The 12,870-nt window shown below is 38.7% G+C and overlaps 1 protein-coding gene across 1 annotated transcript in view; it reads left to right on the plus strand.

Moving 5' to 3' along the window:
• The window catches only part of aqr (aquarius intron-binding spliceosomal factor), a 74,400-nt gene that overhangs the window by 19,923 nt on the left and 41,607 nt on the right, over nt 1–12,870 (plus strand). Inside the window, exons 15-20 of the mRNA XM_082143404.1 lie at nt 2,348–2,468; nt 3,363–3,504; nt 7,912–8,090; nt 8,803–8,970; nt 11,117–11,286; nt 12,441–12,682. Coding sequence (XP_081999530.1) covers nt 2,348–2,468; nt 3,363–3,504; nt 7,912–8,090; nt 8,803–8,970; nt 11,117–11,286; nt 12,441–12,682 — 1,022 coding nt within the window. The remainder of the gene's footprint in view (nt 1–2,347; nt 2,469–3,362; nt 3,505–7,911; nt 8,091–8,802; nt 8,971–11,116; nt 11,287–12,440; nt 12,683–12,870) is intronic.

Consider the following 12,870-nt stretch of genomic DNA (forward strand, 5'->3'; position numbering starts at 1 on the left):
GATCCACTGGTTGACGATCACATGTTGATCTGATTGGTTACAAGGTAGTTTGTGACGTCAGAAACACCAGCGATTTCAAAGCGTGTTTTTGAGACTGTCTTTGGTTCACTGCAGTTTTAAGGAGAAAATACTCAGCAATGGTGTCGACTTATGAATTTACACATGGTTTGTCTTAAAGCATATTAAAAACACCACATAGACATATAAACAACATGAAAAGCTGGATTTTCACCACAGTGGGACAAAACATAAAGACATTGATCCTGATGAATAGAATGAACATCATACCTGCATGCAAATCCTTCCCAGCTAACACATGACATACCAGTTTACGTCATTTATTGGTTCTTTTTCATGACTTACTAAACGTAAATATGATCTGCTTGTGATCAGTGCTTTATATATAGTGCGCACGCCTCTGCAATTGAAGAGTGCACTCCTCGACTGACAGGGAAGGTGAAATTTGACAGAAATTTTCTGAGGTGAGACTTTTTATTTCCTAATAATGACTCTGACATGCGGCCTGACAGCAAACTGGTAGTGGCACCAGTGCAACCACTAACAAAATACAGTTGCACCGGCAGTAAGAAAAGTATATATAAAAAGAATCTCAGTCGAGCGCTGTACATGCTATACAAACTCACTTTGGGGGACATTTAGAACATGCACTTTTACTATATATAAGGGGTGTAACGATGCCCTCGTGTCACGATTCGATACATATCACGATACTGAACTCACGACACAATATTTTTGCGATACTACAAGACATATAATAAAAGGGTAACAAAAAATTAACTGTTGTTTAAAATGGTAAATTTGATATTACATTGTGTGTGTAAATGAACAGGCTTGGACTTGGTGCTGAAACCCAAAGCACAGGACAATAGAGACACCAGAATAACAATATTCATGATTCTGAAGCTGAAAACACAATTATTGTAGATGAATATGCTTGATCTCTTTCACTGACTAGATATATTTAAAATAATGCATAGGCCACCTTTACTGGTAACATCAGACATTTGGCATTATCAGGACACATTTTACATTTATATTTATTCATTTACACACAAGGACACACAAATATTCCCCCATTGCATTATTATACATTATACTCAACTCAACATTATATTTAGTAGTTTAATGTAGTGCTGACTTGAATTTTTTCTCACACAGTAATTTTTATTTTGGGTGAACTTGTATTGCGATATATTGTTACACCCATACTATATATACAGTTTCACCAGTATTTGAGTGTTTTTTTTATTTGAGTTACAGTAGTTCTTTGCACATTAGGGTTTGAGTGACGTGTAGTTTGTCTCGGTTCAGCTCACTGTAGTTTAGTGTCGGGGGACAAACACGTTTAAAAGGTTTTGCACAAAATGACTGGAGCTGCTAATTTTGATTCTGATTGTGGATTATATTATACTTGTAACATTCTCAATTTCTCAGTTCTGTTAGTGTTTGACTGCTTTAATGGCCACAGCTATAGATGTTTTAGACCCATTGGTGGTCCTGCTTCGGCATGTTTTAATTACTCGCTCCAAATCTCATCAAGAACTGGAGCATTTCCTCTTTAATGCTGAAATCTGGTTATATTCATGTGCTGCGGCCCACAACAGAGTCAGATCAGGTCACAAACCTGATAAAACACTTCATTAAGCTTCAACAGGATAAGCTGCCCCAACACTCCTGATTAATTCATTTGATTTTCTCAAAGCGGCGTCCCACGAGCCGCCCGACTCATTCTCTCATTGCAACTGTTTCATGTTTTCTCAGCAGAGTCGTCTCGCAGCGTTTGCTCATTTGGATTTTTAACATGATAGAATGGCTTTATAGTGATTAGAAAGTACAGGAAACTTTTAAAAGTGTAGTGCGTATAACAGTTTCTTTTAAGAAAGGCTTTGAGACTGTGGGATTTGCACTGCACAGTTTACGATAAATTACGCAAAGTTCACACAAGAACAACATTTTGATTTGTATATAAAATCTGTACGCAGGATTGTGTGCTGGAAAACTCTCATACCTATGGTGTCAATGCAGGCAGATCAATATTATTGCTCAATATAAAATTAAATGTAATCACACAGTTAGCTAATAGTGTATTCATTTAAACAATGTTTTCATTTAATGCAGAAACAGTGAGCTCATTGAAGTAATGAATGCATGTATGGCTCTTCAAATGTTCATGGGATGCGATTGGCCCAGTTTGCGCTGTGACGCATGTATAGCCTACATTTGGCCGTCTGATGTGTTTGAAGGGCAAACCATGATAGCACAGCGTGATTCGTCCAGCAGGCTGAGTGGAAACAAACCTCATGAAACCGCTCTCACTTCTGTTCAGGTGTCCCACCATGAGAGACGGATCTCCCAGATTGAACAGCTCAACCAGATGCCTCTGTATCCCACCGAGAAGATCATCTGGGACGAGAACATCGTTCCCACAGAGTACTATTCAGGAGAAGGTGGGCAGCTTTGATCACTGCATATCACTATACTAATATTACCATATACAGTCAAACCAAAATGCATTCAGACGCCTTCAACATTTCTCACATTATCACAGTTTATTCGCTATAGTTTATGGTAATAAAATATGACCAGAACTCAGAGTTATCAAATTAGTTGATATTTCTCTGGTTTTGTCCGTCCTTCTGTTAGACTGTCTCACACATGAATGATGTTGAATATCTGTCAGCTGTTAAATTTAACTACACAATTAGATAATACCAGTTTAGCTCAACCAATCACCAAGCAATGCTTCATTTTGTTCAGTCAATAAAATATTCTTTTTTGTGTATGGGAGTAACATCCACATATTTAAGTCATTATTCCCTGATAATCTTCCCCTCCACCAAAGCTCTGTGCCAAGAATGGCATCATTAATTCCAAACTCAATTGGTGCCAATTTGTGTAAATTATAAAAATCCCTCTTTTGTACTCATGTACATAATGACAGAATTAAATTTTTCATTTAACTTTTCCTGTAGTAATATCCGATTCGATGCAACCAAGAATATTCAGCCGAAAAATCATTTTTGGTTTGAAGCCGTTTTGTAGGGCTGAAATCATTGACTAACACGGTTTACATGTTTATATATAAAAAATAAAAAAAAAGAGTAGAAACATTATTATATAATTAAAAAGTTCAAGTAAAATCTGCGTTGTGTGCAAATAACATTTTTATATACAAATTATTTACGTATATACAAGTATTATTATTAAATAAATTTGTATTAATTGGTTATTACATTATTTCTATATTTCACTATATTTCAAGCTTCAAGTGTAAAAAAATGTGACCTAAAAGAACTCAGTAAAGCATGTAACTGTTTGTGTTGTTGTTTGTGAATGTGAAGGTTGTTTAGCTCTACCGAAGCTGAACCTGCAGTTTCTGACCCTGCATGACTACCTTCTGAGAAACTTCAACCTCTTCCGACTGGAGTCCACCTATGAAATCCGGCAGGATATCGAGGACGTTGTACTACGGATGAAGCCATGGTTTGTGAAACATTTTTAGCATCTTAACAAAAATATATATATATATATTTGTGTACCCAAATGGACTTCTGAAGGCACTTTCCCAGAGATTGCTCCAAGGCTTCTCGGAAGGGTGAAATGATTGATTGATTGATTGATTGATTGAGTTTTAACGAGGTGTTTTGGAATGAATCTACTGCAAATGGACAAATAGTGAAAGCAGATTTTAAAAATAATTCATTGCAATTGCTTTGTTAAATTGTCATCATAAAAAGAAAAATGGCCAGACATTTTTTTCCTCTTAATGTCATTATGCTTGATGTAGATACACACCAGAGCATGTGAGCGGAGTGGAGCGGGAGCGAGCGGGGAGCGCGAGCGGGCGGATCTTGGACAGAGCGCAGAGCGGCAATTTCAAAAGGACGGAGCGTCGCCCTATTTCCCGCTCCAATTCCGCTCCGCTCATGCCACGCATCAGTCAAAAAATGCGCCATGAAGAAGAAAAAACATATATAGGCATAGCCTAAGTCGCACTGGACTGTAAGTCGCATTTATTTAGAAATTTATTTCACAAAAAACCCCCCAAAAAAACAATGTTACAGATGGGACAGTTCTCCGTTACGGACGTGAGCGCTCTGACAGCGGCACTAAAAGACTGCTTTAAAACTTTCACTGAGACCTCAAACAGAAAGCACAAAGCCTGTCTTTAAATTTAATTTCGTTTTGTATTAATTGTATCTTAATTTTGATCAGTGTTTCATCAACTGGATTTAATAAATAAGTAAATATATTAGAAAATAGATAATCATGACACGAAGGCGCCGGCGGGTGAACCTGGAGTTTGTCTCATAAATGAACCGAAACTCAGCGTATAGCCTACTTGCCTGACAGACCTGAGACATATATATAAAGCTTGAAATGTCTACTTTTAAACAGAACAATTCAAAACGAAAGAAAACAGACTCTCTTATGTAATCCGTATGAAATGTGCATTTCTCTCTGGGGCGTTCAATACTGCGAAGATCGCGAGTCAGCATTTTTCCAGCCGACACAGACATAAAAAAAAAATGGTTTATTAGTAAACAATTAAAATGTCTCCTGCTATATTTTACATATACATAATCATTAATTTTGCCGGTTCGTTGTGACAGCTTTTAGGTGCGTTATTGGCAGTGCCACCCTTATGTTACATGAACGCATCAGCACCGAAAACATGGAGATTTTTTTCTTTTGGGGGCATTTTGTTTGTGTTCAGACTTTCTCAGTTGTCTTTAGGCGCGATGTTAGAGGACGCTGCTAATAAAGTTGCTAGTATGGCCTACACATATTGGATTCACGTTTATTATTATAGGCTATTTAAAAAAAATACCCCATTTTTTATGCCGTTCGTATCATTTTATTTTGTTGTATTTATCCGCCACACCTTGGCCGGTCCGTGAAAATATTGTCTGATATTAAACCGGTCCGTGACGCAAAAAAGGTTGGGGACCGTTACAAGTGATATACATGTAGATTTTTTTCCTTTTTTGGAGCGAGCGCGGGGTGATTTGAGTGGAGCGCGAAGCAAACTTTGTTGAGCGCTGAGCGAAAATGAGCGGAGCGGCCTGATGTAGCTTTGAGCGGGGGAGCGGAGGGGTGAACAGTTCCGTGAGCGATGAGCGGAGATTCTCACCGCTCCACTCCGCTCATATGCTCTGATACACACAGGTTCAATTTCTGTAAATGACAAATAAACTTAAGGGGGTCATGTGATGCTATTTTAAAAGGTCATTATTTTGTTTATTGGGTGTAATAGAACAGGAATACGTAAAAAAAAAAATCAAAACATTTTTCACATACTGTACATTATTGCTGCACCTCTATTCCCAGTCTGTCTGAAACGCTCTGATTTCTACAAAACCCCTCCTTCCGAAAACTCCAGAGTGCTCTGATTGGCCAGCTGATCCAGTGCGCTGTGATTGGCCAAACACCTCTACACGTGTCAGAAATGTAAAGCCGCGAGCCTCAGCTTCTAAAGCGACTCTAAACACAGAGTTAAAGGGATAGTTCACTTTGAAATTAATTTTTGGTATGTTTTAGCTTACCTCAAGGGCATCCAAGATGTAGGTGTCTTTTTTTCCACAGTAGTTTCAATTTTTATATTTTTAGGTCAAACCGTTCTTGTCTGTCAGTCATAATGCAGGTCTATGGTCACGGTCTCAAAACACATGCACAGAGTCCAAATTAAAACAATTCCCCGTCGTCCAAATTAAACAATTCCCCATCGTAAGTACACATTGATGGCCTAAGACACGAAACGAGCGGTTTGTGTGAGAAAACGAACAGTATTTATATCGTTTTTACCTCTTATACGCAGCCATGTCGATGTGATCTGATCTGACGTGTGCGCAGACTGGTGCATAGATATATACACTAGATGTCGCCTTAAAGACATTCGTTCAATGAACTGCCGTAGACAAGGCGACATCTAGTGTATATATCTATGCACCAGTCTGCGCACACGTCAGATCAGATCACTTCGACATGGCTGCGTATAAGTGGTAAAAACGATATAAATACTGTTCGTTTTCTCACACAAACCGCTCGTTTCGTGTCTTAGGCCATCAATGTGTACTTACGATGGGGAATTGTTTAATTTGGACGACGGGGAATTGTTTTAATTTGGACTCTGTGCATGTGTTTTGAGACCGTGACCATAGACCTGCATTATATGACTGACAGACAAGAACGGTTTGACCTAAAAATATAAAAATTGAAACTACTGCGGAAAAAAAGACACCTACATCTTGGATGTCCTTGAGGTAAGCTAAAACATACCAAAAATTAATTTCAAAGTGAACTATCCCTTTAATAATGTTATTGGGTTTACTGATCAGTTTGAGCCTGAGTCGGATACTGAAAATGTGGACAATCAAGCAGATTGACTGGCAACTCTCTTACCTTTCAGAGACAAGGTTATATTAGTTCAATTTGTCGTCTTCACTGTAACAACCTTATGTCCTGAAGTGAAAACACGAAATGCAGTTTAAAAAACGCACTGAAGTTTATATTTCTAATTTATTTAGGTGTGTATAGCCAGCGTTGTACTTTGGGTAAAATGTGCTGTACACAAGCTAACTGTTGGCTTGCCTTTGGATGGGAATTTATGCTAATAGTTCACATTGTGATGTAGACATTCCCGAAAGTATAATCTGGACATCAATCGATGTGTTTTCATGAGGTCTGCAGCTGTTCTCTGTTAGGCAGAATAAATCCCTTTGTGGGAGAATATGAACTTTGTAACTCAGATAAATTACACTCTAAAAGAAAAGGAAAACATGAAAAAGCTTCATATAACCCCTTTAATGCAGTAGCTTGACTCATCACTTCATAGCATAGCAGGGCTCTTAGACTAAGATGGAAGAAAATACATAATTTAACAGAAATGAGATCATCATCTCGAGGGTCTTCATGCAGAAACGCGTTGAATGAACGTTGAAAGTCACAGTTATTTTCATTGACTCACTTTCATGCTCCAAACCTGCATGAAGAGTTTGGATATCCAGTAAAAAATGAATCACTGTCAAACTTCAGGAATGATAAGAAGCTAGGGCTGCTCGATTATGGAAAAAATCATAATTACGATTATGTAACACGATTATTCCACATGACTTTGGGAACGTGTTGCATTTATTAAAAAGACACCTTTCAACCATTCTTTGAATCGAAAAAAATCGAAATTTGAACATTTTATTGTACTTTTTGAACTATTAAAATAACACTTCAATAAGTATTTTAATTTTCTCGCAGGTCTACCACTTATGCGGGAAATTCCCCCGCAAACATTGATTCACTTTAGGAAGTAGATTGTATAAGTCGCCTAAATTAATCTACAAAGATTATAAAATCAAATCTATCATTTTAAAACTTTCGCAAAGACGCAATTTCACAAACCGTGTGAGTGTTCACGTTCAGCGGCGCCGCGTCTTCTCTCTCTCCGTCTCTCAAACTGGGTTGGACAAAGCAAGCGTCGAAACTACACTCTCGCGTTTAGGAGTCGGGACATGACGGAATTGTCACTTGCACAATCGGGCCAGCATTGCATCGTAACTAAAGTTGATCATTTTCATTTCTTTAAGTCTTATCAGTTTAAACATTCAAGCTGAGAGAGTTTACGGCTTCGGGAGGGGCGGATGTGTGCGTGTCACTCAGAACACAAGACAAAATAAGAGTGTTCTTGCAAAACAGAACATGGCAAAATAATCGTTTTTACTCGATTGTTCTATTTTGGTGATCGTTGGGAGCCGAAATCGAAATTCAATTAATTGCAGAGTCATCATTTCTGGAGCTTGACAACTCCTGGTCAGCATTGACTTCACTGTAATGATCGGAACAGCGTGAACATGCTCATTTGTGATATGTTGCTAACATTGAGGGCTCTGTCACCAGGCAGTCGGAGTATGGAGGAGTGGTGTTTGGAGGATGGGCTCGAATGGCTCAGACCATACTGTCCTTCTCTATCGTGGAGGTGGCCAAGCCCAACATCGGGGAGAACTGGCCTGCCCGAGTCCGTGCCGACGTCACCCTCAACCTCAACATCCGAGATCACATCAAGAACGAATGGGAGGGTAAACGGCTCTTTCTCTGTCTCTTGCAAACACTGGCAACACATTTAAAAACCACTCTTACAAACTCCTAGCAAAGCCTGAGCTGAACTGTAATATCTGGGCAAGGCAACCTTTTTGTTTAGATTAAATTGAAGTACTAAAACTAAATGGTAACACTTTAACTAATGTTAGCTAATGAACTTTATTGTAATGTAATAACTAACATGAACTTACAATGAGCAATACATTTGTTACTGTATTAGTTAATCTTTGCTAATGTTAGTTAATAAAAATCCAGCTGTTCATAGTTAGTTCATGTTAGTTCACAGTGCATTAACTAATGTTAACAAACACAATCTTTGATTTTAATAACATTAGTAAATGTTGAAATTAACATTAACAAAGATTAACAAAGTATTGTTCATTATTAGTTCATGTTAACTAAGGTAGTTTACTAATGGTAACTGATGAACCTTATTGTAAAGCGTTACCAACTAAATAAACTAAAAACATAGTAAAAACTATATATACATTTTTAAAAAGTTACAGTATAATTAAAAAAATTGTATAAAATTTAATCAAATTTATTTATAAATGTATAAAATGAAAACGGAAAATAAAATCTATTTAAAAATATAAACTAAAAAACGGCACTCACAATTTCTTCAGCACGTTAAAATGATTATGCTCACTTCATCCTTCAGTCTCTTCACATCATGGTTCGTTGTTCCAGGTCTGCGGAAACACGACGTTTGCTTCCTGATCACGGTGCGGCCCAACCTGCCGTACGGCACACGCTTCGAGCGCCGGCAGCCGTTCGTGGATCAGGCCGGGCTGGTGTACGTGAGAGGCTGTGAGGTGCAGGGCATGCTGGACGATAAGGGCCGCGTCATCGAGGAGGGTAAGAGTGTTTACTGAGCTCACTGAACCTTGTGAGCAGTTTTCTGTCGCCGTTTAGTCAGCGCACAGACAGTTTCCTGAGCAAAAGTCATAACAGGGTTCGTTGGAAACCTTTGAAAAGTGCTTGGATTTTGAATAAAGTGCTTGAATTATAATTGGATGTAATCCTCCGACTCGATCCAGGACGGAAACAGTGCGTATTTTAACCCTCTCATTCATTAACATTGCTGCCCATGTCAAGGAATAAGAGGGTCAGCTGTCACGCTTCTGATGTGAATGCTCTCGTTCATTGATATGGCAGCGAGTAAACATGTGCTGCTCAATTCTGCTGACGCTTGCGATGTGAAACTGTTTAAACAGTTGTTACACTGTATCAGTGTAGACAGCATCGGTGATTATAATGGCCTCTTTTTGCTTTTGTCGTGACACTCACATCCGGTGTAGGCAAATGTTATCCATTTAAATGATAGCTATTCGTCGATGTCTTGCTCTGGAGGCAGTCATATGCATTAGGGATGGGGCCGATCCGATCCAGTATCGGTATCGGGACCGATACCAACGTAATTCACGTATCGGATTTTCCCGATCCAACCTGCGGAGATATCCGATATCCTTGAGTCATGTCTGCGCTTTAACGTTGTCTGCTGAAATGACTCCAAAAGTGATTCCCGCCGGCTAGTCTGCTAGCTGGCTGCAAACTGCGGAATGGATTTCCTGAACGGAGGCGCGGCTCAATGAGACACAGAGTTATGAGACACGCCACCGCTCAGGAAATCCATTCCGCAGTTTGCGGCCGCTGTGTGGAAATTCTTCACACTGGAAACACCGCAGAGCAAGACAGCAAAATGCAATGTTTGCAAAGCCGTAATTCAGAGCTCGTTGAAGCTCCCACGCGTCGTACAACACAACGAATGCAATCAAACATTTAAAAAAGCACCACGTTACTGTGCGTTCACACGAAACGCGAATAGCGCGTCAAATTCGCGTCTGCCGCGTCTAGTTAGACGCTTGAATATTTTGAATCCATTCGCGCGCCCAGAGCGAAATTGACGCTCGTAAAAAGCAAAAGTTTGAAGCGAAATTGACGCGCGTCTGAGGCGAAATCCGCTTGTCTGTTTGCACATGGCTGATGTTGATCGAGCATTCATCGAGAGAGTTACAGCATCGGAGCGAGGATCACCCTTTAGATAGTGTGTGTGTGTGTAAGATGTTTACACTTGCACTTTTCTTATATTTCAAGACTCAAGTATTTGACATTTTGGGAATGTAATAAATATTGACATGACCTACAGTTGCATATTTGTTTTCAGAATGGGATTTTTCCTGTTAACAGGATTTACTGTTTTTCTGACTTCCTTTTCTTACCTTATACTTACCATACATGCATAAATATGTAGGCCTACATATCATACTTGCCTGTTGAGAGGAGTTTATTTCAGCATCATATAAAATAAACAATAATGATAATAATAATATTAAAGCAAACACAGCTCTGGTATCGGAATAGTATCGGTATCGGCCGAGATCCAAATTCAGGTATCGGGATCGGATCGGAAGTGAAAAAATGTGGATCGGTGCATCCCTAATATGCATACGTGTTTACCCCGCGGTCGCTCAATAACAAAACGAGCTGTTTTTGGAGCTTGATTAAATAAATGCTTTGTTTATAATGAGAAGAGCATTTTACGCTCTGAAACGAGGAGAGTGATGGATCCCCACGGCCCATGAACACGGCTCTGACCCGATAAGAGGAGCGATAAATCCATTCACTGGCCCGAATCTCTCTCTCGCATTGACCCCTGGCCGTCCTCATTGCTGGACCTTGGGAATGTGGTCTAGAATCACTGGTCATTTCTGTTCCAGTGGTTTCAGTGTCAATTTACTTGACAAATGATCCCCAATTTAGACGGATTACCGAATATTTATTTCCTTCATTACAATTACATATATTCATTTAGCAGAGGCTTTTATCTAAAGCGACATTGGATTACATTGTGACTCTGATTTATGGTTTATTATAGTCAAACAGATTATTTAAAAAAGCTTTTTATTGTTACAAGATTGAATGTGCGGTTCACTTGACTTTCAGGAAGTAAGTTTTTATTTATATATCTGTATTGATTATTGTGTTCTGATGCTTGCACCAGGTCCTGATCCGAAGCCCAAACTAAGAGGAGACACCAGGACGTTTCGGGTTTGGCTCGACGCAAACCAGTACCAGCAGGACATGACCAACAGCATCCAGAACGGGGCAGAAGACCCCTATGAGACCTTCAACATCATCATGAGACGCAAACCCAAAGAGAACAACTTCAAGGTCAGACGATTCCTCCTGTATATTCCTGCCACTAGACTCACACAACCAGACCGTTGACCACTGTTGTTGTCATTAACTCAAACTAAAAGTATAAACCACAGTTTTGTTAATTGAAGAAATATTAACTGGAATAAAATACATTCTTGGTGTTAATTTTTTTTTTTTTTTTAACTTTTATTTCAGTTAACAAAAATGTTTTTTATATGTATTTTTTTGTTTAGTGAGTTGCCAAAGCAATATTTCTCATTTTAATAGTTCAAAGTGGTTAGTTCATTCAAAAATTTAAATTATCATAATTTTCTCATCCTCTTCTAGACTTTTGTTCATCTTTGAAACCCAAATGAAGACATTTTAATGAAATCTAAGTGATTTCTGTCCGTCCATTGAAAGTCTATTGACCCAAAACTCTGACACTTCAAAATGTTGATAAAGAGGTCATAAATCCTTATGAATCAAGCGTTTTAATCCAAGTCTTCTGAAGAGACATGATGAACAAATTTTATTTAGGCTTTTATTCACATATAAACATTATTCTGCAAACAGAAACTGAAGCTCAATCGTACTTGCTTGATGCGAGAACACAGAAACCTCACTGGTTCTTGCAGAAGCTCAAACGTGCTGCATAACACACACACCTCATTGGTTCTCATGCTTCAGTTTCTGTGATCCAATTTAAATGCTTTAAACTTTGTTTGACGCTGATCGGTGTTTATACGTGAATAAAAGCCTAAGTTTTAATCTCTCAGATTTCATTTAAAATATCTTCATTTGTGTTCCGAAGATGAACAAAAGTGGTGAGTGAATAATGACAGTATTTTTCGGTGAACTATCCCTTTAAGTACTCAATATGACCGTTCAGCGGATGGCGGATTTTGATTGGTCAGATTGCCTGTCAATCAAACTCCCTGCGAAGGGTCAATTTACTAAAACAAAAACTGAAATAAAAATGTATAAAAACTACACAGACATTTTTTAAACAATCTAATAAAATGACAAAACACAAGTACTTAAACGTTAACCAACATTAAAATGGAAAATATAAAACAAGAACCACCCAATCAGACAGGAATTATATATTCCAGTTCAAACATCATCTAAAATAGTGGTCCAATCTTCCAGAATTATCGAAAAAGAATTCCTTGTTTTGCTTGCAGGCTGTGCTCGAGACCATTCGTAACCTCATGAACACAGAGTGTGTGGTTCCCGACTGGCTTCACGACATCATTCTGGGTTATGGAGACCCTGGTAGTGCCCATTACTCAAAGATGCCCAATCAGATCTCCTCGCTGGACTTCAACGACACCTTCCTGTCCATCGAGCATCTGAAGTCCTGTTTCCCCAATCACACGGTGAAGGTGTCAGAGGAAGATCCCGCCCGACAGGTCCCGCCTTTTAGGTCAGAAACTGGCATTATTGCATAAATGCTACAAATGATATATATAGATACAGACACAGAGTCAAACCAAAAATTATTCAGACTCCAGATATCATTTTTGATATTGTTTTACTAGTGGGTGCAGGACACTATAGTTCATTTATGTAAGTGAGGAGAGCAAAATAAAGTAAACTGTGACGCATTATACC

The sequence above is a fragment of the Leuciscus leuciscus genome (assembly GCF_965113295.1).
Source record: "Leuciscus leuciscus genome assembly, chromosome: 17".
Lineage (NCBI taxonomy): Eukaryota > Metazoa > Chordata > Actinopteri > Cypriniformes > Leuciscidae > Leuciscus > Leuciscus leuciscus.